We start from the raw sequence: 21,117 nt of genomic DNA on the forward strand, positions 1-21,117 counted from the left end.
GATACATCTCTTAATTCAACAAATAATCTAAGAGTCAATGCCCATGGGAATGCTGTCCAATTTCTGTGCCTTTCATTAGCATCATCGCTGCCCTGAAAGGACATGTGTTGTCCTACTTTGTAATGCTGCCTTGTCAATAGACCTGTACGTTTTTTTTCCTCTTTCTAGGGATTGCCTGTGACACCCAAAGAGGAATGAGAAACTGGATTGACATAAACCTGGGGAAATTCATAGAACAATCCTCCATGCAAGATCTCATTCGCTTCAATGCTAAATTTAAGGTACTGAGCTGAATGTCTGTACAGGGTGACTGGCAATGCCACAGCTCATTCTCAGTAACAATGTCTCGCACTGGGCTTCAGAGGGATTAAAATTTCCCACATAAAGGCCCAAGAAGTCAAAAAATTTGCCTCCAACTACCCCATCAGGGTCACTAATACATTCATAGGCCTTAATCCAGAAGAAGTGAACATAACACACATTAAAATTAAACACTGTTGCTCACCCTGCCTTGGAGACACCACCATCTCTGTGCAGAGTGAACACAACCCAAGTGGTGCTGATCAGCTTAAAAGTCTCTATTATGTAACTACTGAATGAGCAACTCCACAGAATTTCGTATGAACATGCCTAATTTCTGTATTATTATTTTCCCTGTATAGGAACTAAGTGCTCAGGGCCTGAAAGACTTGCTGGGACCTCATTTTGGGTTTCACCTTGAAGCAGGATCTTCACAAGAGCCATCAGCAGGTGAGAGAGCACTTAGGGGTTACCATCGAGTTTTCCCTAGTTCTGACACCCTTATATATGCCTAGAATGCCAACAAATTCCAAAAGGCTTGTACCAGCACAGCAAAAGTACACAAAAAGGTTACTCCTTGCCTGCCTGATGGCAGATTCTCTCTCACTGTACAGAAAATAATCACTTAGAACATGAAAAAAAGGATGTTCCCAATTTTGCAGTGGGATCTGCTGGCATATGCTTGGCTGTAAACTCAGCATCACCACACTGAATATCACACACAGGGTCAACTGGGAAGTCACATTGGGTTCGCTGTGAAGGAGCAGGACTGTCACACACCACATGTTCCCCAGTGCTTTGCATCATTTAATTATAACCAACTTCGCAGATGACTTTCCCTCCTTCCCCTGGGAGTCTACACTAGTAAAACATTCCCAAATGGGCAGATGGGAAAGTCATCAGGAGGTGGAATGGTTATTGCAGAGCGCAGAACAGATCATTGTCTCTGTGGACCATCCCTGCGCAGTCAGAACTGATCAGGTGCCTTTATATTTATTTCAGTACCTCCTGTAACCGGAAGAGCAACAATATACATTAAAAATCACACATTTTGGATTTTTTACTGTGTTCTCCCCCTCTGGCTACTAAAAACTTTTTCGTAAGATGATATCCTCCTCCTAATAATGAGGTATTCTAGCACAGAGACTCATCAATCAACAAGGGTGTTTACTTTCTTCAGAGCTTGTTGCTTCTTAATAATCTAGAGGTGCAACTACAGGATGTTAAAGACCTACAGAAATCTGCAGAATCTGGTGCATTTGTTGGTAAGTACATTGTCTAGAGCCCCATCTCCACACCTTAACCAGAGCTTTTGAAGCTGCAAGGACAAAACCCAACAATGCTCTCAGGATCAGGCCCCTGACACTTCCCGTTTCTCTTTGCATTCTGCCCACAGCTCTGCTCATTAACATCACAGGCACTTAGCACCTTCCATCTAGGTACCTCAGGGTGCTTCTACAAACAGTGCAAAGCTAGTTTTTTGTTAATAAAGCTCCTGTTAATGTGTATCAGGTTGCATTCTGTAGGAGCCCAGATCTGCAAAGCTTTCCTTGCAAGGCCACTGACAAAGCAAAATCTCCAGCAGGGTCTGCAATCAAGGAGGTGCCAAGTTCTCAACAAGCAACCTTGAAAAATTGTTACACCACTTTCTCCACTGCTTCTCGTATAAATAAAATTGTTTTCTTCAAAGAATTAATCACTTATCACACTGAGCTTGGTCTCTCCAACACCCCACACATCACGCATTTGCACAGACACAGCCAAGCTGTTCAGGGACGATTTACAGCTTTAAATCCTGTGCCACAGAGGCAGGAACCTCACCAGCTGGCACGCTGGAGAGCAGTCCCGAGAAGGGTGATGGGTGTCCAGGCCGCCCCACAATCCGAGGGCTCTGAGGGTTTTTTCTCTGCAAGAAAAAGCAGCAGCCCAGCACAGGCCCCACACAGCTTATAGGGCCAAAACCCAGGATACCTTCCCTCTCTACAGTGCCTACATCTTACCTCAGCCTAACATACTTTCCACCGCAGCCTATAAATGAACCAATGCCCTGCAAGGAGCCTGTCTGCGGGCTGTCCTGCCTTTCCAGCCGTAGAACAACCCCGCCTGCTGCCCCAACCACCACACCGGCCTCCCGCCCCGCCGCCCTTTCCGGCAGTGTGGCGCTTCCCTTTTACGACAGAGTGGCAGGCCCCGCCCCCCCGCTGGCTGCCGCGCTCGGCGGCGGCGCGGCCGCCATGGCGTCTCCGTTCAGCGGGGTCCTGCAGCTGGCGGACCTGGACGATTTCATCGGGCCGGCCCAGGTGGGTGCGGGTCCCCCGACCCGGGGTGGGCCCTGGCAGGGTGAGGAGGTGGCGCTGAGGGGTTGGTGGTGACAGCCTGGCCGCGGGCGGGACGCGGCTCAGCGCGGGCAGGGGTGAAGAGGCCGAGGGCGGCGCTTCCACACGTCAGATCACAGAATCATTTTGGGAGGAAAAGCCCCTCAAGATCGCCCTGTCCAACCGTTAACCCACCGCTGGCACTGACCCATTGTGGAGTATCTTCCAGACAGTCATCTTGAGTTACTGGAACGACCTTGACCAAAATAGAGTGAGAAACCAGAATGTTTTTGTACAAGAAAAGATATTTACAATGTGTCAGCCAAGCTGCCAGAGTGCAAGATTAAGTAAACCAAAGGCAAGATAACTTTAAGTGCGTGAACAGCTAGCATAAGCCAATTAAAACAGAAGGTTAAACGCATGTACAACAGCTGCTAACTATAAATGTAAGTGCCTTGCAGAAATAAAGGGTCTCTTGGTTCACCCACGCCAGGAGTCCGTGTGGTCAGTCCCTCAGCCCATGTCCCTGAGAACCTCATCTCCACGTCTGTTCAGCCCTCCAGGGATAAATAAAGCAGTAAAAGGGAAGATACCTGCTCTTGCCGGGGTGGCAGAGGAGGGTGAGCACAAGGACGGGTCGAGACTGTTCCTCAGGAGACTTCAGGCACTCACAGACGTACAAAAGAGTAATTCTGGGCGTATTTGCTGACAAGTGCAGCAGAAAAACTATCCTGAACCGAGAGCAATGGAATGGGGCATAGCAAACCCCGTTAACTCTCCTTGTACTTGGGTTTCCTAGTGAAGTCTTGCATGTAAATAATGCGACATGCTTCTCTGTTTCAAGTAGAGATCGTTGTTTTATTGACCGAGCATAACTGAAGGATCATCATGACTTGTTCCGGCCAGTCTGTGGATCGTGCAAAATGTAGAAAAGCTGGATTAATTTAGGGAGGGAAACTGAAGATGTTGGCAGAGCAAAGGTGGTAAAAGGCAAAGCAAATCCGAGCTGAAGAAGGACAAGGAGTCGTGAGGTGCCTAAACAATAAAAATCGCACAAAATGCAAAAGACGCCCTAGAGACTTCACAGAACAGCACAGAAAACTGGAAGCAGTCCATCTGAGGCCGTCGGAGTCCTTTCCACATTAAATGGAACTTCATTGGCACTAACCACATATCGGCTGTGGTGACCACGCCTCCCCCAGTTAAAATTTGCAATGAAGGAGCAGGAGCGTCTGGGATTTGAGAGGGAGAGCGTGCAGGCGAGTCTGCTCCTGGCCAGGCATGTAAAACAGCTGTGTTCTCAGAGAGAACAGCAAAATCCTTCCTGCTTTTGGTATGATGCTGGAAAAGTGTTCCTTCTGTAAAAAAGGGGTGAGCAGTTTGGGCTTTTTACATTTTCCCTTGGTGGCTGTAGACACTGCAAGAAAATCCAGCACAGTGTAAGGGAGAGTGGGTGGCGTTCACGCTACAACTAGTGTTTGGGTTCAATCGTTCTACTTTCTATTAAATCCACCTCTTCCACACTTCATTGCTTGTCTCCTGACTTTCGGGCTTTATTTCTCTTTCAGGAATGTATCAAACCTGTAAAAGTGGAAAAAAAACCTGGAAAAGCAGCAGCCAAGATCAGAATTGAAGCAGATGGAAGCTATTTTCAGATCAATCAGGTATGTATGATTTTTCGTCATGATTGTGTAAAATATTTGAATAGTCTACAGCTATTTAATGCCTCAAAGAGAACCAAGATGCTAGAAAAGTGTTGCTGTTGTTGATGTCAGCATTCTTGTATCTTTTTTTCCAAAGTCCAACTTTTAAATTACCTGGTTTTATAAGCAGTAATTCTGATTTCATGTCAATCTTTTATACTCTGAAACACTGACATTAATTAACATTGATTTTCAGTATGAGATCAGATAAGCTGAGTATTTTGCCCTCAGTACTTAAGTATTAGCAATTCTTAGATTATCTGAGACAATGTCTTGTTGCATAATGTCATACAGCAGAGTGCTGACTCTCAAAGAGATTCAAATAGATACTCTTAAATTTTGCTCTTGATTTTTTTAATAATATTTCAGATTGTTTGTTACGTAGCCTGCAGGATTCATAAGCCTCCTGCTTAAAAATTTAATGCTGAGTTCTGGAAAATTATTCTCCTGTTTACACAAAAAAGGTTTGCATTTTGTAGTTACCCAAGCTGGGAATTCATGTAGAAACAGTACTGTTAACTTTAAGCAGATGATGACCTTTTGACTTAAAAAAGGGGGATACAGCTCTCCCATAGAAGTCTGGTTTCTTATTTTAAAATTTTAATTTAGTTGTACCTAATTGCTCGGTCTGTTTCTGACTTGATTGAAAGGTGAAGTGTAAGAGGAGAGAAGTCTCAAGAGAAAACTGAAAAACTGACTTATTCAGGTCAAATATTATGAAATATATTTCCTTCCAGTGGCAAGTCACACACTGTCCTTGATACGTACAGTTCTCCCATCACTGTCCGTGTAAGTTTGACACACAGAGAGATTGCAGAACACTCACTATCAATTAAAAATGTTAGTGAGTTTGTGGTCTATTTAAGAGTGAAGTTCAAGTTCATGTGAAGAAACAGGTCCCATACTGTTCAATAACATGAGCTGCACCTGACAGAAGTGACGTTATGCTCTTGGTCTTGTTAAAATTTTCCTGAAGTTCCTCAGCATATTATGCCAGATGATCCCACTGAAAGCAGCAAACTTCAAAGTCTTCCCTCTCGCCTTGCTAAAAATACAAGGTGCTTTTTTTTAATGATAAACCAAGAGCATAAAAAAGGCAACATCTTTGTTATAAATACAGTAAAGGTGGGAAAACTGCTGCATAATTCTGCACTGTGAAGAGAAGTGAGTCTGATCTGTTTCTTTCTAGGATGGAGAAGCACAGAAACTGGAAAAGGCTAAAATTACTCTGAACGACTGTCTGGCTTGTAGTGGCTGCATTACCTCAGCAGAAAGTGTTTTAATCACCCAACAGAGCCACGAAGAGCTCTGCAAAATGCTGACATTTAACAAGGTGGGTGACAAGTCACGGCTGGGGAGGCTGCAGAAAGTTGTAGCGGATCGATACGAGGCATCTGCAGAAGCATGTGTAGAAACAGCACACATAAAAATCAATTTCTGAAGGATCCAGGGATGTTCTCAGTGCACTGTTGTGTTTTTTTCTGATTTTTAAAAAGTTAGAATCGATTTGGAAAGGACCTTTAATGCAGTAAGTTACTGACTTCAGGGTTAAGCCAAGAGATACTTTCTAATGCCCTAATGTGCTGGAAGTTCTGCATGTGTCACGTTAATATTGTCTCAGCAGTGTTGTTGTTGTTTGTTTTTTTCCAAGACTGCCGCTCCCAATGAACAGAAATTGGTGGTGATTTCTGTTTCACCACAATCCAGAGCTTCACTAGCAGCAAAATGTAAACTGGGTGTTCTGGAAACAGCGCAGAAGCTGACTGCGTTCTTCAAGAGTTTAGGCAAGTGTGGCACCACATTCTGCTGGTCATGGGGGGGCTGCTGGGGTGAATGTTAAGGATAATTGTTCTGTGCGCACCTGGTTGGTGTGATTTAACCGCCCCATGGACACTTACTGGTTTGTGATTGTCATTAGCTAAAATGTAAATGTGTCTACAACTTCAGTCACATAAAAAACATGCAGTGATGGAAGGAAGGAACTTCAAATATTAGATTTGCAATCCTCCTGTCACTTTTGCTTGTCTTACTGTGCTGACATGCTAGGGAAACTGGTTCACTATCAACTGCAGAGATTGATACCTCTAAATAAACATAAATAAGGTTGAACTGAGTTTGACTGGAGGCTTTTTGTTGCAGTTTGTCATATCTTCCTTGCGAATTTTAACACAGATTCTGTATTGCTTAGGTGTGCACTATGTTTTTGATACAACTTTCTCAAGAAACTTCAGCCTATTGGAGAGCCAACGAGAGTTTGTGAAACGCTTTCGGAAGCAATCCGAAGACAAAAAGGCTTTGCCAATGCTGGCTTCTGCCTGTCCGGGTATAGTGTTAAATTAGTTATGGAAATAATAAAATTATAGTACACTAATAATACACTAGAATTAAAATGCAGAAAGCTAGTCAGAAAAGTTTAAATGGGTACATTTGCTTAGAGGATTGGTGTTAATAGCACTAATGAGCTGTACACTTACCTAAGGAGCTCTTTAATCTTATGTTAAGCTTCCTTTGCTTTTTATGCTGAAGTGAGACTGAAAATGATAATTAAAAGGCAGGAAGTCTGGGGTTGCGGGGAGGGTGAGCAGAATGAAGGGGTGCTTGTTATTTTCTTTTTAATGTAATTTGTTAATTACGCTCTTATCAGGTTGGATCTGCTACGCAGAGAAGACCCACGGCAGCTTCATCATTCCCTATATCAGCACCACCAAGTCTCCCCAGCAGGTCATGGGCTCCTTGATCAAGGGCCATTTTGCGGAACAGCAGGTAAGGGGCTGAAAAACGCTGAACTGCTCACATTGAAGACTTGGAGCTGATGTTTTGGTTTTTATTTTGCTACATGTCATACATTAGGCTTTAAAGGTAAAAACTATCTTGCAAAAGGCAACATCTTTCTCATTTCTATTTTATCTAATGAAACGTTAGCAACTAGGGCAGTAACACTAAGCTCATGCTGAGTGGACAATTTAAAACCTCTGCCTGTTATTTCGGAAGGCAAGAGGAACTTATTTTTCAGTGTCCTGGTGCTCCCATCTTGACTATGTGTGGTATTTTCATGTTGTTTAAAGTTGGTGAACAACTTAAAATAAATTAGCCTGGGACAAAGCTCCAGTCAGTGCATACGTGCAGATCATGTCTCATCTAAAAATGACTTGCTCGTTCCCAGCTTAATGTTCTCTTTCAGTTTGACTTAGTTCTGTTCTCAGTCTTTAACCTTTGGAATCTTTCCAAATGTGAATCTGATCTTTAAAGACTAGAGTTATACTAAAGACCTAGATTTGTCCAGTAAGAAACCTAAGCAGTCTTTCTGATTGTATGATTTATTGTCCATTAATGAGCAGTGATTTAACACTTGCATTAAGTAAATGCTGGCATCTGCATACTTGTTACAAAAATTGGCAGCAACTCCGAATATTTGGCACGAGATACTGAAACGATGGCCTTGAGTGAATGACTTGTTTCCTTGGCCTGTACTTGTTTCTTGGATGGTCATGAGGTTTTTGTCCAACACCAGATTATTTCTTAGTTGCTGATGCAGGGGCTGGATTTTAGTAGCGTGGAAAAAGCAGATTCTCTAACCGCATCATTTGGAATTCTTCACTGAGTGACTCTGTTTGGATCATCTGCACCAGCAAAAGTGGGAGGACATGGAAAAAAACATGTTGCTGACACTTCCTACAAACTAAAATTGGGTTCTATGAGAGAAATAATTTGATGTATATATAAATTTCTCTGTGTATATATACATGTATATATACACACCAAAAAAAAGTTGAATAATAGCGAAGAGTATTTCCAGAGACGTGGTGACACCAGTTTCATCATTCTCATTTGTACCTGGCAAACATCTTCATCCAGACAGGTTTGAAATTGGCCAACCCAGCTGCACAGCTTTGTCTTTCTTCCAGCACTTAACCCCTGACCGGATATACCACGTCACAGTGATGCCCTGTTACGACAAAAAGCTGGAGGCTTCGCGGCCAGACTTTTTCAACCAGGAATACCAAACCCGTGACGTGGACTGTGTCATCACCACAGGTGAGCAGAGCTGGAGGCAGCCCGGCTAATTTCTGTAAGCCTCCAAGCAAGGCATTCACTCGGTTTAACAACTCTGTTAGAGGGTGTACTGTATGTATAATTGCTGTATAATTACTGTATAATTACACTTTAATAATGCAAATCATGTACTGGTAAAGATCACACATGCGGTCTTGTGTACCAACCTGTGGATTTTGTTTTTCCTTTATCACCAAAATAAGATCTTTTTATGTCTGTGGTTGTGTTTTAGGAGAAGTTCTGAAGTTGCTGGAACAAGAGGGAGTGTCTCTGTCAGATGTAGATCCTGCTGCTTTGGATACTATGTAAGAACAAAATCTCATTCACATCTTCAGTCATGTTCTTTTGCATCCATTATTTACAGAATTATTCAACAGAATTTGCTATTCTACTACAGTGCTGCCCAAGGCTGCAGGTGTTTGCATTTTTCTTGTGTCACTGATTTTGAATCAGTGCAGTTGCACATAAAATACATTACAGAATATGCTGAATCTCTACTTTTGGAGGATCTGTAACTATTTGTTCTAGATTTTAGTAGTCCAAGGATTAGCAGCTCTCACTATAAATCAGCAGGATTGCTACAATTAGCTCACTGAGAGCATAATGGCAAAATAATTATGCAGAGAAGTAGAAGTTGCATGACAGTCATTGACTTCAGTTACAGTTACTCACAATATAGCTGGTGGAATCCCACAAAAGTCTATCTGCGGAATTTGAAAAGTGAAAGAATCTGATCAGTGATAAAAGAGTTTGCTAAAACAAATCCTGTTATTGCACCATACTCAGTTTGCTTGCACCTGTAGTTATCAGAGCTACTGTGAGGATTCCAGAATTAAAGCGTAAGAAAGAAATATCTGAGTCACTCAGCTAATGTCTAGGAGTCTTCATTTGTAAAAAAAATAAGATCTTAAACATGTGCAAACCAGATGAGACTTCAGTTGCTTCAACTGACAAGTAACATCTGGTTAAGTGACAGCAGCACAGAGATCTAAGTGACTATAGAAACATTAAAAATCACATTTTATTCATCTAAGTTGACATGCAGTTGTGGTTCTGCATGGAATGCTATACCAAAGCGTTCTCTTCTTCAGTTTAAAAGAAGCACTTCGCACATAACTGAACAGAAAGGCTACACATGTGGCAACCTATAAGAATTGTAAGAGGTGATTTAAAATAACATGCGTGCCCAGAGCCTCAGTTTCTTTCTGCTGCATTGCAGTGAATTGTTAGGTGGAGGTTTCACATCACAAATTTACTAGCACAGATCAATTTAGGCACACTTCTTGTCTTTTTCTGACATTGTGAAAGCAACCTGTGCATACACTTCAAAAAAGAAAAGTATTCTCAAGCTATAATAAAGGCCTGCATGGTGAGTCCCAAAAGTACAACTTCAAAAGTTGCCCATGTAAACAGATACTTCTGTTCTACCTGCTTTACTCTTACACCACTAACAGAAAATTAAGGAGAAAAACAGGTTCTGAAGTGTTTGGGTTCCCTGAGGAACTGACATTATAGAAGTGTCAGTTATAAAATAGAACTGAATATCTAATTACTTGATAAACATCTCTGGACAGCTTCTTCAGAGTACATTGTGAGCACCAGGCCTCGCACTCGCGGTGATAAAGCGCCTCTATAACCTTTTGCTGGCTTTAATGCGCTGGGTGAATTGACTGGTCACAAACAGCACGTATCCCTCGGAGCTCGGAGCCTTCACATCAGCAGCACGATAGCTCTTGTTCTGCTTTATCCTCCCGCACGTGGAAAAGCCCATTAAGAGGTTATTGCATTTGGCAGCAAGAATGAGTTAAAGTGCCAGAAATCCCGGGACTTTTGCTGGTGTAACCGTTCGCTCCGGGCCAGCGCTGGAGCTTCCTGGCAGCCCCGCTTTCAGAGAGCAGCACTACGTGAGGCCAGACACACTGAAACGGTTTGTTAATGAAGCTCAGTTCCTGTAAACAAGATCAAATTAAAAATAGTTTCAGCGGGTGATCGCAGACTAGAGTGTTGCCTTCTGCAGTTCTTCCAAAGCTGAGATTTTTATCTGCAAGAGGCAACATCTTCAATTTGACTTGAAACTCTTTGGCCTGAATTCAAGTGTTTTCCCCTCTGCAGCTGTTAGGAGGAGAATGCGGGTGTCAGTGCCTGATGAGTGCTTAGAGCAGATCCCTTGGCTTGTTATTCTCTGCTAACAAAAGCTATTGTTGTGGCTCCCATCTGGTGAGCTATTCTCAAGAAACATTATCTTGACCTCTGAATACTTGGTTGTGTTTTGGCATGTCAGGGAGTTGGAATTATTTGCACAGAACGGGAATTACAGAACTTAGGTTAACGTAGCTGTTCAACACCAAAAATGCGTTGAACTTGAACCAGGATCCTGCTGAGGAGCAAATGTCCTGGCATCACTAGGTTCGTTCACCTTTTTTGTATAAGTTAAAGCACAAGAAACCACAGCAACACGGATTTCATCTCTCTGCTGTGGTCATAGCACTGATGCCTCCCAGAAGTGTTCACTCACATCCCAGCAACCACATCTTAAGTAGCTGGTTTCAAAAAAATACTTCGTAACACAGAACTAGAGCTTTGTGTAACCAACTCGGCTTCTGTTGAGGCTGCAGAACTGAGACAGGACTCCCGCTGGGCTGTGTTCTGTGAGAGAAGCACAGGTTGCACAGCCCCACACCACCGCTGTTTCCATATTGCCCTCCTCCCATTTCTCAGTGCAGCCAGGATGTTTGTAGAGATGTTAAACAGAAAACTAACAAAATATGCACATAAGGTAATTGCGCTTGTATTAATAACTCAAACATGTTTTTGACACATGAAGATTAAGTTGGCAGTGCATGGGTCAGGCCTTGTTGTGGCATGTGACAGTATTTCCACCGAGCTTGACCCGAGCAGCGTTAGGCGGGACAGAGTTAAACCTGCTGGGTTCTGAGGCTCTAAATAGTTGGTCCCCAGGAGCAAGGGAGAAGCGCAGAGCTCAGAGAGGGCTGATCTGCAGCTTGTTCTGCTGCTTTTGAGTCCCCTGGACCTTTGTGTTTGTGCTGCCTGTTCTGTTTTAGCAAAGACTCCCCTAAAACTGCTGCTTTCTTCCCTTCCCCAGGTTTGGTAGCGCTGCAGGAGAGGAGCTCACTGGCCATGCAGGAGGAGGTTCTGGTGGCTATTTGGAGCATATCTACAAATACGCAGCCAAGGAGCTCTTTGGAATTCAAGTGGACACAATTCAGTACAAACCTTTAAAGTAAGGAGTTTAAATTCCTACAGAAAGCGCTATTGTTACTGCAGCTCTGTTCACGCCATTATCTTGCTGAGGGACTGAAACTTGCCTTGCAATGTTAAACATTTTACTCCCAGGCATGGGAATTGGCTTCTTGCTCCCACAGCTGCCTGGCAATAAATCAGCCCGCGCGCCGTCCAGCCTTTCCCGGGGAGACTTGCGGCCTCTTCGCCACCCACACTCTTTATTTTGGCCTGGTGGATTTTCCCAGTATCAAGTTGCAGACAATTTTTAGAGTAATTTAGAAGACAGAGCTCACATGGATCTGAGCTTCCCCACCTGCAATCAGACTGGTAAAGATGATTTGCTGCTAATCTGGCTATCACAGAACAGAAAATCTTGTGCCAAGGCTTTGGGGCTGTTTTCACTGTGTTGTGGCAAGACAGAAAACTTGAGTTTGGGCACAGAGGCTCATTCAGCTGAGATCCCCACTACCTTCCCAGTTATAGTATTAATGTACCATTGGTAATTAATTATATCCCTGATCAGCAACATTTATGTGTGGGATTCTCTGATCTAGGAAACAGAAGAAAACAGTCCTCCAGAGTCTCAATGTGAAATACTTGATAAAAATCAATTTACTTATTCTTTTATCAAGAATATTTATCAGGCACTTCCACTAACCTTCCGAGTCTGGAAGCCTTCAGTAATGGTTTGCTCCATGGTTTTATGACCTGCTACAATTTAAAAGTTTCCTTAGCGGCCTCACTAATGTATAAGTTGGCTGAAGCCAACTCAGAAGGCTGATCACAAAGAAACTTTTGTTGAGGCTCCATTTGCTTAGATTTTAAGGATTCATTCAACACAGGTGTTACTCAGCAGGTCCTCAAGCAAGGATCTGGAAGATAATACCTTCATGTTTTGTTTGGGTGACGAAGAACTAGGACAGCTTTCTCAAATAAGATTTCCCAAAGAACTTGGTTTTAGTACAGGGCTCTTTGAAGTTTAAAATAGAAGTTAATTTGGATAAGACATTTTCTCTGCTCTTGTTCCTCAGAAACAAGGACTTCCAGGAGGTGACGCTGGAGAAGGATGGGGCCGTCCTGCTCCAGTTTGCGTTGGCGTACGGGTTTCGCAACATACAGAACTTGGTGCAGAAGCTGAAACGAGGGAGGTCGCCCTATCACTATGTTGAAGTCATGGCCTGCCCATCAGGTAGGGCTGCACAGGTCGAACTGTTACAATCCGTAGCTGTAAGAAGCTGTGTGAAACTATAAATAAAAACTAAGAATAGGCAATTTCTCAGATCCTGAATTATCGTGGCAAAGCCTTCAGGCTCTTGAGATGTGATAGTCAGAGCATCGGAATTTCAAAGTTGTTTGTATGTCTGTTTTCCTACCTAGAAGCTAGTAATTCTTCAGGAGTTAAGTAATTACAGTTAAATTCCATTGCACAAAATTTGCATAATTAGTACTTTTAAGGAGGTCATCCTGCTTTTCTGAGCCCTTTGGCACATGAGGAGATTCTTCCCCTACAATTGCACAAAACTGACCATTAGGCTTTCAGAGAACACTTGCTATGGCTCCTGAAGAAAGTGTCTTTCTCCCTCTTTCATTCCCTTTTCCATTTTGTGCAAACTTTCCTTTTTCTCCCTCCTGATTCTCTTCGAACCCGCTCGCAGAGAGCGCGGGCAGCTCGAGCCCGGCCCAAAGCAACGCGGAGCTGCCACTCTCAGTGCTCGGAGAAACTCTTGATCCCCAAAATGTTGCGCAGCTCCCAGCCTGCTCAGCCCAGAACACTGCCCAGGGGTGTTCATCTTACCTTCAGGTGAAATGCCAAGGCTGTTTTCCCCTGGATTGCATTCTGGTCCTTATCTGGAAGCACAAGGCAGGAGCCAGAGTGAGCACAGGACACACCAGCCCAACCATTTCCCCAAGGGGCTGCTGCATTAGATACCTGGGGAGGAAACCACAATTATAATGGTGTTTTCATTGCTTAAATGTTTGCAGGTGCAGTAAATTAACTGCAGTTGTTTGGGGTTTCTTTTTTCTGATAAACTCAGTGACGTGTTCTCCCTTTGTTGCACACAGGCTGTTTGAATGGAGGTGGTCAGATCAAACTTGACGGGGAATCCAGCAAGGAGCAGCTTCAGCAAGTCGAGAGGTTGTACGAGTCCCTTCAGACTGAAGTTCCGGAGGAGAACCGGGCTGTGCAGGAGCTGTACGAGCGGTGGCTGGGTGGCACGGGCTCGGGAAGGGCTGTGGAAGCTTTGCACACAGGGTACCACGCGGTGGAGAAAACGAGCGCTGGATTTAACATCAAGTGGTGAAGATGGACGCTGTGGAGCCCCAATACGGACACTCAGTGCCTTTTTAACTCTGGTGGATTTAAGATTCTCAAAAGACAGCTAGTGTTCTGTGCCGTCACTGGGAGTTTGCAATTTCTGACTCTCGTTAAGGTAATGCGCATAGAGCCCGGCAGTATTAATTCATACAGCTTTGTAATTATTGAAGTGGCGTCAATAAAAAACAAACCTTGACTTAAAACACGGCAAAAGACACAGCAATGCATCCTGCCTCTACGCAGCCTTTGAAGACTAAATCTGTGTTCCCTTCACAACCCGATTCCTACCAGAACTGCTGGATTTAAGGTGCTGGACGGTTCGGCTCGTGGTAGCCCATGGCCCCGCTGAGCTTTGTGCTGGTGACAGTTCCTTGCCCAGGCCTTGCTGTGTTTTCACAGCACCAAGTTTTAAGGCTGTCTCTGTCAGGACATCCTCATTTAGTTCTAAATGGTCTAATTAGACCTCGAGTTCTGCTTGTCCCTGTGGCTGCTCCAGCTGCGGTGGCTTTGGCCTCTCAGGTACCAGCAGCGTCTCCAGGGCTGTTTGATTGCCTGATGAAATGGGGCTTGAAGGAATGTTTAAGAAGAAAAAGCTAAAGTGATTTTTGTGTTCACCTGTAATTATAATAATTGTCTATAACTGTGGGCAATTACATGTCTCTCTCCCTAAATACAGAATTGTCACATCTACCCCATCCTCAACACCCAGTTACTGATGAATAATATCCTTAAACTCAAAAAAACCCATTTTTTTACAGTGTTTCCAGTAAGAATTGATTGCCAGCTTGCTTTCCACCACAGACCTTGGTGTTTTTGAAAGGTGTTACTTTACAAAAGTGAGATGTAATCATTACAAGTAGTTTACCAGAGCAATCCATGAGGTTAGTAAGACCACATCTGGTTTAAGGCAGCATGTTACGATGCTGTGCCAGAAGATGGATGGATGTGAAACAGCTTTGGGCTTTTGTTCCTGGAGGTGAGGTGGGCTTGTCCTGCTCTCTGGATTTTTACATATGGGTATTTTCAGAACTAGTCACAGAAAAACAACCGAATGAATAACTCTGGTTTGGTCTGTTTAATCTGAATATCAGTTTTTTGAAGTCACCGTGTGTATGGGGAGGGGAAGCAGGAGGATTTGCAGCTGTACCTGAACCTGAGGGACACGGGCAGATGTGGAATCTCTCCTGTGGCTGCTGTAGCCACAAGCAAATACGAATTTAAGAATCACATTATTGAATCACTTCAGTATTTCGCTGTAGCCACAAGCAAATACGAATTTAAGAATCACTTTATTGAATCACTTCAGTATTTCTCCTTTTTCCAGTTGCTGTTATGTGAGGAAGAAGGATTGTGCAGAAAGTAAAGTGGATGGAAACTGAATACAAACTGCCATGTTGCTTTGTTCCTGCAGAGTAAATACAAGCAGCTGGAGCTGGTTACGGCATCTAGGCCGGGTTTAAACCTCACCCAGACCCTGGTCCAGGAGAACCCGCACCTGTTAGTGCCGACCTGGAGCTCAGGGCTGGCGTAAAGCGAAGCCTCAGAGCTCCACCCGCTCCTGTCACAGCTTCTCTGGCACTTCTCGCCCATGTCCTTCTCAAAGCCTCCTCCACTCTGCATTAAAAATAAGCCAACAGTGTAAAAGACTTTTTAACATGTTTTTAATTAAAAGCTTTACATTTTTCAGGTGTTGCTGATCAACTATTGAATTCACAGTGTTCATAAGGCAAGAATCTCCCACTGCGCCCCCCCCACCCCCCATTCATGTTACAAGCAGGTTGGTGGTTTCAGCCCTTCCCCATGTGTAGGTGTCAAACACGCTGTTGTGCTGAACCCCAAAACCCTGATCTGCAGCAAGAGCCGCCGCAAATGCAAAGTCAGTGCACTGAGCTCACACTCCATACATCGGTGCACAAGAAACACATTCTGGTTCCACTGAGAACATGCACGTCAGGCCAGAAGTGCACAAATAAATAAAGCTCAATTAGCTGTGGTTGAAGAACTGGAGCTCTACGTTTTGTCTCTTCCCAGGTGTCTGTTCCTGCCGAACAGTTTGAGTTTCCCGCAGCCTCTGAGCTGCACGAAGCCGCTGCCAATGCGCGCAGGCTCAGGGCTGGTTCCGAACCCTGCCAGACACACAGCCCTGCTCCCAGGACAGACAGACTGCCAGACAACACGCAGGTAACGGCTGCAAACAGCACCATTGCATTGAAACTGAGAAACTGTGAGGCAATAGCACCGAAGCAACTTGTGCAACAGGATTAATTCCTCCCCTCTTGTGGGGGAGAGTAAATTCTAGCTTAAAAGGAAAAAATAGAACCTTAGTCTAGTTTCTAGCAAGGGAAGAAACAGCCACAAACAGGATTCAGTGGTAACGGATGCAGTTCAGTCCACACATGAAAGACCCTGAAGTCAACTCGATTCCAGTGTTAGGAGCTATAAAATTTACAATCAATGCTACTTAAAATGACAATGAGTGGTAAAGGATTACGGGACCAACTCCTCTGCATTCACATTTCAACTACATACGATGGGGTGAACTCAGCAGCACCAGGACAGTCACACACACACTCCGCACATTGAGGGCAGGAACCGCAGACCCGCAACGGTCCAGCACGGAGCCCCCGCCCCAGCCCAACCCCCCAAGGGATTGTCACCGCTTGTCACAGAGCCACCAGCAAGCCCCAGTTCTTCCCCCCCCTCAAAAAAAAAGAGAAAACTACTGCATGTTTCAAAAGACAAACCCAATTATGAAATACACTGCTTTGAAATTGGGTCCATCTTTTTGAAACACCCTGTATTTTACTGGTTTGTAATGCACCTTCCCACCACCTGCAAATCAAAGTTTTGCACATTTCTCAGACTTAAAAAAAGGTAAAATACAGTACTGGTTGTGCACAAACTGGAGGCTGAAGAGGCTTGAGAGACCCAGCTGCTCCCCAGCTCTTGTTCTAAAGATGAGGCAAAGTTAATGTAGGTTTCAGCCAAGTGTTTTCCAGTTTTTTTATCCTCAAAACAAGCAGGTTAAAGACAGAAGCTTCCCAGCTGCTGGGTCTGATGGAGTCAAAGCCGGACGGATGCAGCCCCGGCCATGACAGGGACGCTGGGGACGCTGTGGTTCAGGAGCCCCCATGGCGATGGGGATGCTGTGGTTCGGGAGCCCCCATGGCGACGGCGACACTGCAGTTCGGGAGCCCCCACCGCGGCTGTTCACTTCTTCTCGAGGAAGGGGCTGAAAAGTCCCCAGTCGAAGGCGAGCACAGCCTGGGGATGGGGCCGCTCCTTGGGCTTCTTGAAGTTGTCCTTCTCGGTGCGGAGGGTTCTCAGCACCTCCACCGGGTCCGTCTTACCCGTGAACTTCTGCACAGGCTCTTCCCTGCAAGGAGACGGCTCTGCTGTGACCGGGGGGACAGGATGGGGACCCAGTGCACACTGGGATGGACAAGGGGGTGTCACATCCCAATACTGGGTGGCTGCTGGGGCACACGGGGCTTGTCCGCGGGACCCTGTGCTGGGCGGTGCAGACCCCCCATCCAGGCTCCCTCCCACAGGCCTTGAGTTTCCCACCGGACAGTGAAGCCATGGGAGACGGGGTGACGCTGGAGGGACAAGAGGAGCAGAGTTTGGGGCAGGACCAGCAGCCAGGACCTGCCCATCCCCGGCTCGACCCATGGTGGGACCTTTCATGCCACCCTGGCCCCAGTGCTGCTTACGTGACCCGCAGGAAGGGGTTGTAGAGGAATTCCTCCTGCAGCGTGGAGGGCACTGTGGGCAAGTCCTCGTCATCCCGCTGCTGCAGAGGAAACAGAGACGTCCCAAAATGTGCTGGCATCCCCCCTACCCCCACTTGGCAGGGGCACAGCCACTTACTTTGGCCCATGCGAGTTTCTTCTTCACTGTTTCATTCTCCGGTTCCACTTTCAAGGCGAACTTGAGGTTCCGGACGGTGCATTCATGGCCACAGAACACCTTCTGCAAGGCCAGCAGGGATGACCCCGCGCCATGGTGTCCAACCCATCCCTGTCCCGCCACAACCCCAGCCCCGGGATGGGCGCTGCCCCCCGAGGGGCCCCGGCCTCGAACCCCTCCTGATTTCGGGGTCCCTCCCCAGACTGGGGCTGAGACATGGGGCACTCACCGTCTCCTTGGGCAAAGTCCCCAGGGTCTGAGTGAGGTTGGTGAACATCTGCTCCGCCGTCCCCTCAAAGAACTTCCCACAGCCTCCCACAAACAGGGTGTCACCTGTGGGGAAAGGGGTCTGGGCATGGATGGGACCCCAAACCCGCTCTCAGGATTCACCATGTGAGCAGGGGACACAGGCAGTGCCCCCCGTGTCCCTGGTACCCACAGGGTGCACGTTACAAGCAGGGGTACCTGAGAAGAGAGCTGGAGCGTCCGGGGAACCGTCCTCCCACATGAAGTAGCACATGTGGCCCGAGGTGTGGCAGGGGGTGAACAGGCACCGCACCCGGATGGCCCCGAACTGCGGGGAGAGAGTCAGAACCCCACTGGGGTCACCCTGGCCTGAGAGGCAGCCAGACACCCCCACACCCCCCAAGCCTCACGGCATCACCCGCCCGGGGCTGCTCAGGTCACAGACACGCTGGGGACAGCGGTTCGGGTGAGTCTCACATCTCACATGTCTGCTCTGATGTGTTCAGCAGCGGGGCCCCAGGACAGGGTTGGATCCCCCAGCACAATCCCAGACAGGCTGGGAATGGGATGAGGTTTCTCCTCCATCCCACCCCAAATCAGTGTCACATCTGCAACCTACCCAGGGCATGGGGAGCCCAAGCATGGCCCTGGCCAGGTGCCAACCCCAGGAGAGGTTGAGGTTGGGTCTTGGGAACAATTTCTTCCCCAAAGGGCTGCTGGGCATTGGAACAGGCTGCCCAGGGCAGTGGTGGAGTCACCATTCCTGGAGGGGTTGAACAGACAGAGATGAGGTTCTCAGGGACATGAGTCAGTGCCAGGGGTGGGGTAACGGTTGGACTTGATGATCTTGAGGGTCTTTTCCAACTAAAATGATTCCATGATTCTATCTGCACCGCTGGGGACTGAACCATTACCCAGATCCACACCCCACGGCCGCCCACTGGGGCAGGATCAGCGTGTGGGGCCCGATCCCAGGTGCTCCCACAGTCACGCACCGTCAGCTCCTGGTTGTGGGTCACCTTGTGCGTCAGGGCCCCGATCCGCTCATCGGCCCCGTACACGCGCAGCCCAGGGCAGAGCCGCGCCAGCTCCTCATTGCCCCTCGCATGGTCCCTGTGTGGGCAGAGGAGGGAATAGAAGAGCCACCTGGTCCTGCACCGGCACGGCCACCTCCAGCACCGCGCTCACGCCGGCAGCGCTTACCAGTGGTGGTGGGTGGTGAGGATCGCTCTGAGCGCCACGTCCTCCTTCCTGATGATTTCCAGCAACTGAAATGGGCCCAGAGCAGAAGGAAGTGAGCACAGAGAAAAGGCGACACAGGCACCATGGCCGCTACGCCCGCACAGCACAGCTGTGAACAGCTGGCACCCACCATGCCCATCCCAGCACAGGGTCTGTCCTGTACGGCACCGCTCTCAGTGGACCAGGGCAGAGCAAACGGTCAAAAACACCCACTGAGCAGCGAGAGGATGAGCGTGGGACAAAGTCTCAGCTCCCCATGCTCAACCCTGTCGTGCAGAGCGGAACAGGCGGATGAGAACACGCTGGTCTCGTGGACACGGACTCATTTTATGGCCGGTGGTTTCACAGCACAAGCGCAGAGGTGCGGCACGGGCTGCGCACCCGTCCTGGTGGGGGCCCAGCAGCGCTGCCAGCCCCGCCACTCGGCTGCCACGAGCCTTTAATGCCAACTGAAAATTCACCGCTACTAATGAACCCTCTGGCTGCTCCTGACTACGCTCCTCAGAGAGGAAGGAAACGTCCAAGCCAGCTACAGACGCTTAAAAACTGCGACAGCGTTTGCAAAACATGCAGCGGCTGAGGGTGGCACAGGGGGTCACCGAGTAGGGGGACCACGGGGTCACAGCAGCGAGGGGTGACACCGGCACTGCCTTCCCCGCCTGTACAGCCACGGGCTGGCTCCTGGAAAATGGGACGTGACATGGGAGATGCTCCAAAGCCGTGTTTTGGGTTAGTTTTGCTTGCTTTGGGGTCTGCAATGCACCCAGCTCAGATACGGGGACAGTCGGGAGGCGACAGTTAAGGGGAAATGGAAATGTTCCCACAGCCCGGGGGGTGGGACCAGTGTCTAACCCCCACCCGGGTGGCCTTACCAGGGGTCCACCCCCCATGGGATGCTCCTCACACACAGATGCACCCACTGCCCCCAAACACCCCGCACACCAACCCCGCGTGGGGCCACCACCGTGGGCACGACCCCCGAGTGGGTCCCCGGCAAGGCTGTGGTCCCTGGGGGGGGAGTTCTCACCCTTTTGGGGACAGCAGCATCCACCGCGATGGCGTCCCGGGTGTTCTCCTCGATGACCAGGTACATGTAGTTGTCCTCCAGGACCGAAATCACCTTCACCTTCATGGTCCGTCCCCGGCCGCGGGACACGGGGGAGCCCCACTCCCACGCACCAAAACACGGCGGTGGCCCCGGCCCCACGTAGCAAAAGGCGGGGGGCGGCCCCGGCCGCACGGGGGGTGCGGTCCCCCCGCTACCAAGCCCCGGAGCCCACGCGTGAAGCGCTCGGTACCTGCGGGCGGCCCCGGGCGGGCCCCGGCGCGGTCCCTCCCCGCGGGGCGGGTCACGCTGCGTGGGGCGGGCTGACCCCGCCCGGCCCCGCCGCGCTGCGTGGGGCCGCTTCCCCCCAGCCCCGGGCCGGAGCACAGCACGGAACACTCCCCGGTATCCCCCCGTGGACCCCCACATTTCCCCACGGCGCATCCTGCCACCGCGGGTCCCCCCAGCACCCAGGCGCGCAGGGGAGCCCGGCACGGAGAGAGGTTGGGGGTCATCGGGTTACCCCCCTCCCAGACCCCAAAACTGCAGGCTGGCCCCTCACCGCTGCCCGCCAGAGCAGCAACTCGCAGCCTGGGATGCAAAACCAGCCACTTCTCCCACCACCAACGAGCTAAACCGAGGGGGACGCGGCTCTCCCATCCCTGGGAGGGTTGGGGTGCTGGGGGATGTGGTTCTTCGGTCTCTGGGAGGGTTGGGGGGTGCCGGCTCCCACCCAGCGTTGGG

At 48.0% G+C, this 21,117-nt stretch overlaps 3 protein-coding genes across 3 annotated transcripts in view; 1 reads left to right on the top strand and 2 right to left on the bottom strand.

The window, feature by feature from the left end:
- LOC309445743 (uncharacterized protein) overlaps positions 1 to 603 on the bottom strand; it is a 63,379-nt gene extending 62,776 nt beyond the window's left edge. The window contains exon 1 of the mRNA XM_082064792.1: positions 506 to 603. The gene's annotated coding sequence lies outside the window, so the exon portion shown is untranslated. The remainder of the gene's footprint in view (positions 1 to 505) is intronic.
- A 1,887-nt stretch (positions 604 to 2,490) lies between these two features.
- On the top strand, positions 2,491 to 14,669 carry CIAO3 (cytosolic iron-sulfur assembly component 3). The gene is made up of 11 exons (XM_082064090.1): positions 2,491 to 2,600; positions 4,184 to 4,279; positions 5,508 to 5,651; positions 5,970 to 6,102; positions 6,507 to 6,641; positions 6,963 to 7,081; positions 8,224 to 8,353; positions 8,604 to 8,676; positions 11,475 to 11,612; positions 12,646 to 12,803; positions 13,679 to 14,669. The coding sequence occupies exons 1-11, from the start codon at positions 2,535 to 2,537 to the stop codon at positions 13,915 to 13,917; spliced, it is 1,431 nt and encodes a 476-aa protein (XP_081920216.1). The 5' UTR covers positions 2,491 to 2,534; the 3' UTR covers positions 13,918 to 14,669.
- Positions 14,670 to 15,677: 1,008 nt separating this feature from the next.
- Positions 15,678 to 20,689, bottom strand: LOC309445374 (hydroxyacylglutathione hydrolase-like protein). Its single transcript, XM_082064091.1, has 8 exons — positions 20,356 to 20,689; positions 19,290 to 19,354; positions 19,082 to 19,199; positions 18,306 to 18,414; positions 18,070 to 18,173; positions 17,802 to 17,903; positions 17,645 to 17,724; positions 15,678 to 17,307 (listed from the first exon to the last, which is right to left on the bottom strand). The coding sequence occupies exons 1-8, from the start codon at positions 20,458 to 20,460 to the stop codon at positions 17,142 to 17,144; spliced, it is 849 nt and encodes a 282-aa protein (XP_081920217.1). The 5' UTR covers positions 20,461 to 20,689; the 3' UTR covers positions 15,678 to 17,141.
- Positions 20,690 to 21,117: the final 428 nt, after the last annotated feature.

Source organism: Streptopelia decaocto (genome assembly GCF_964273445.1).
Source record: "Streptopelia decaocto genome assembly, chromosome: 13".
Taxonomy (NCBI): Eukaryota; Metazoa; Chordata; class Aves; order Columbiformes; family Columbidae; genus Streptopelia; species Streptopelia decaocto.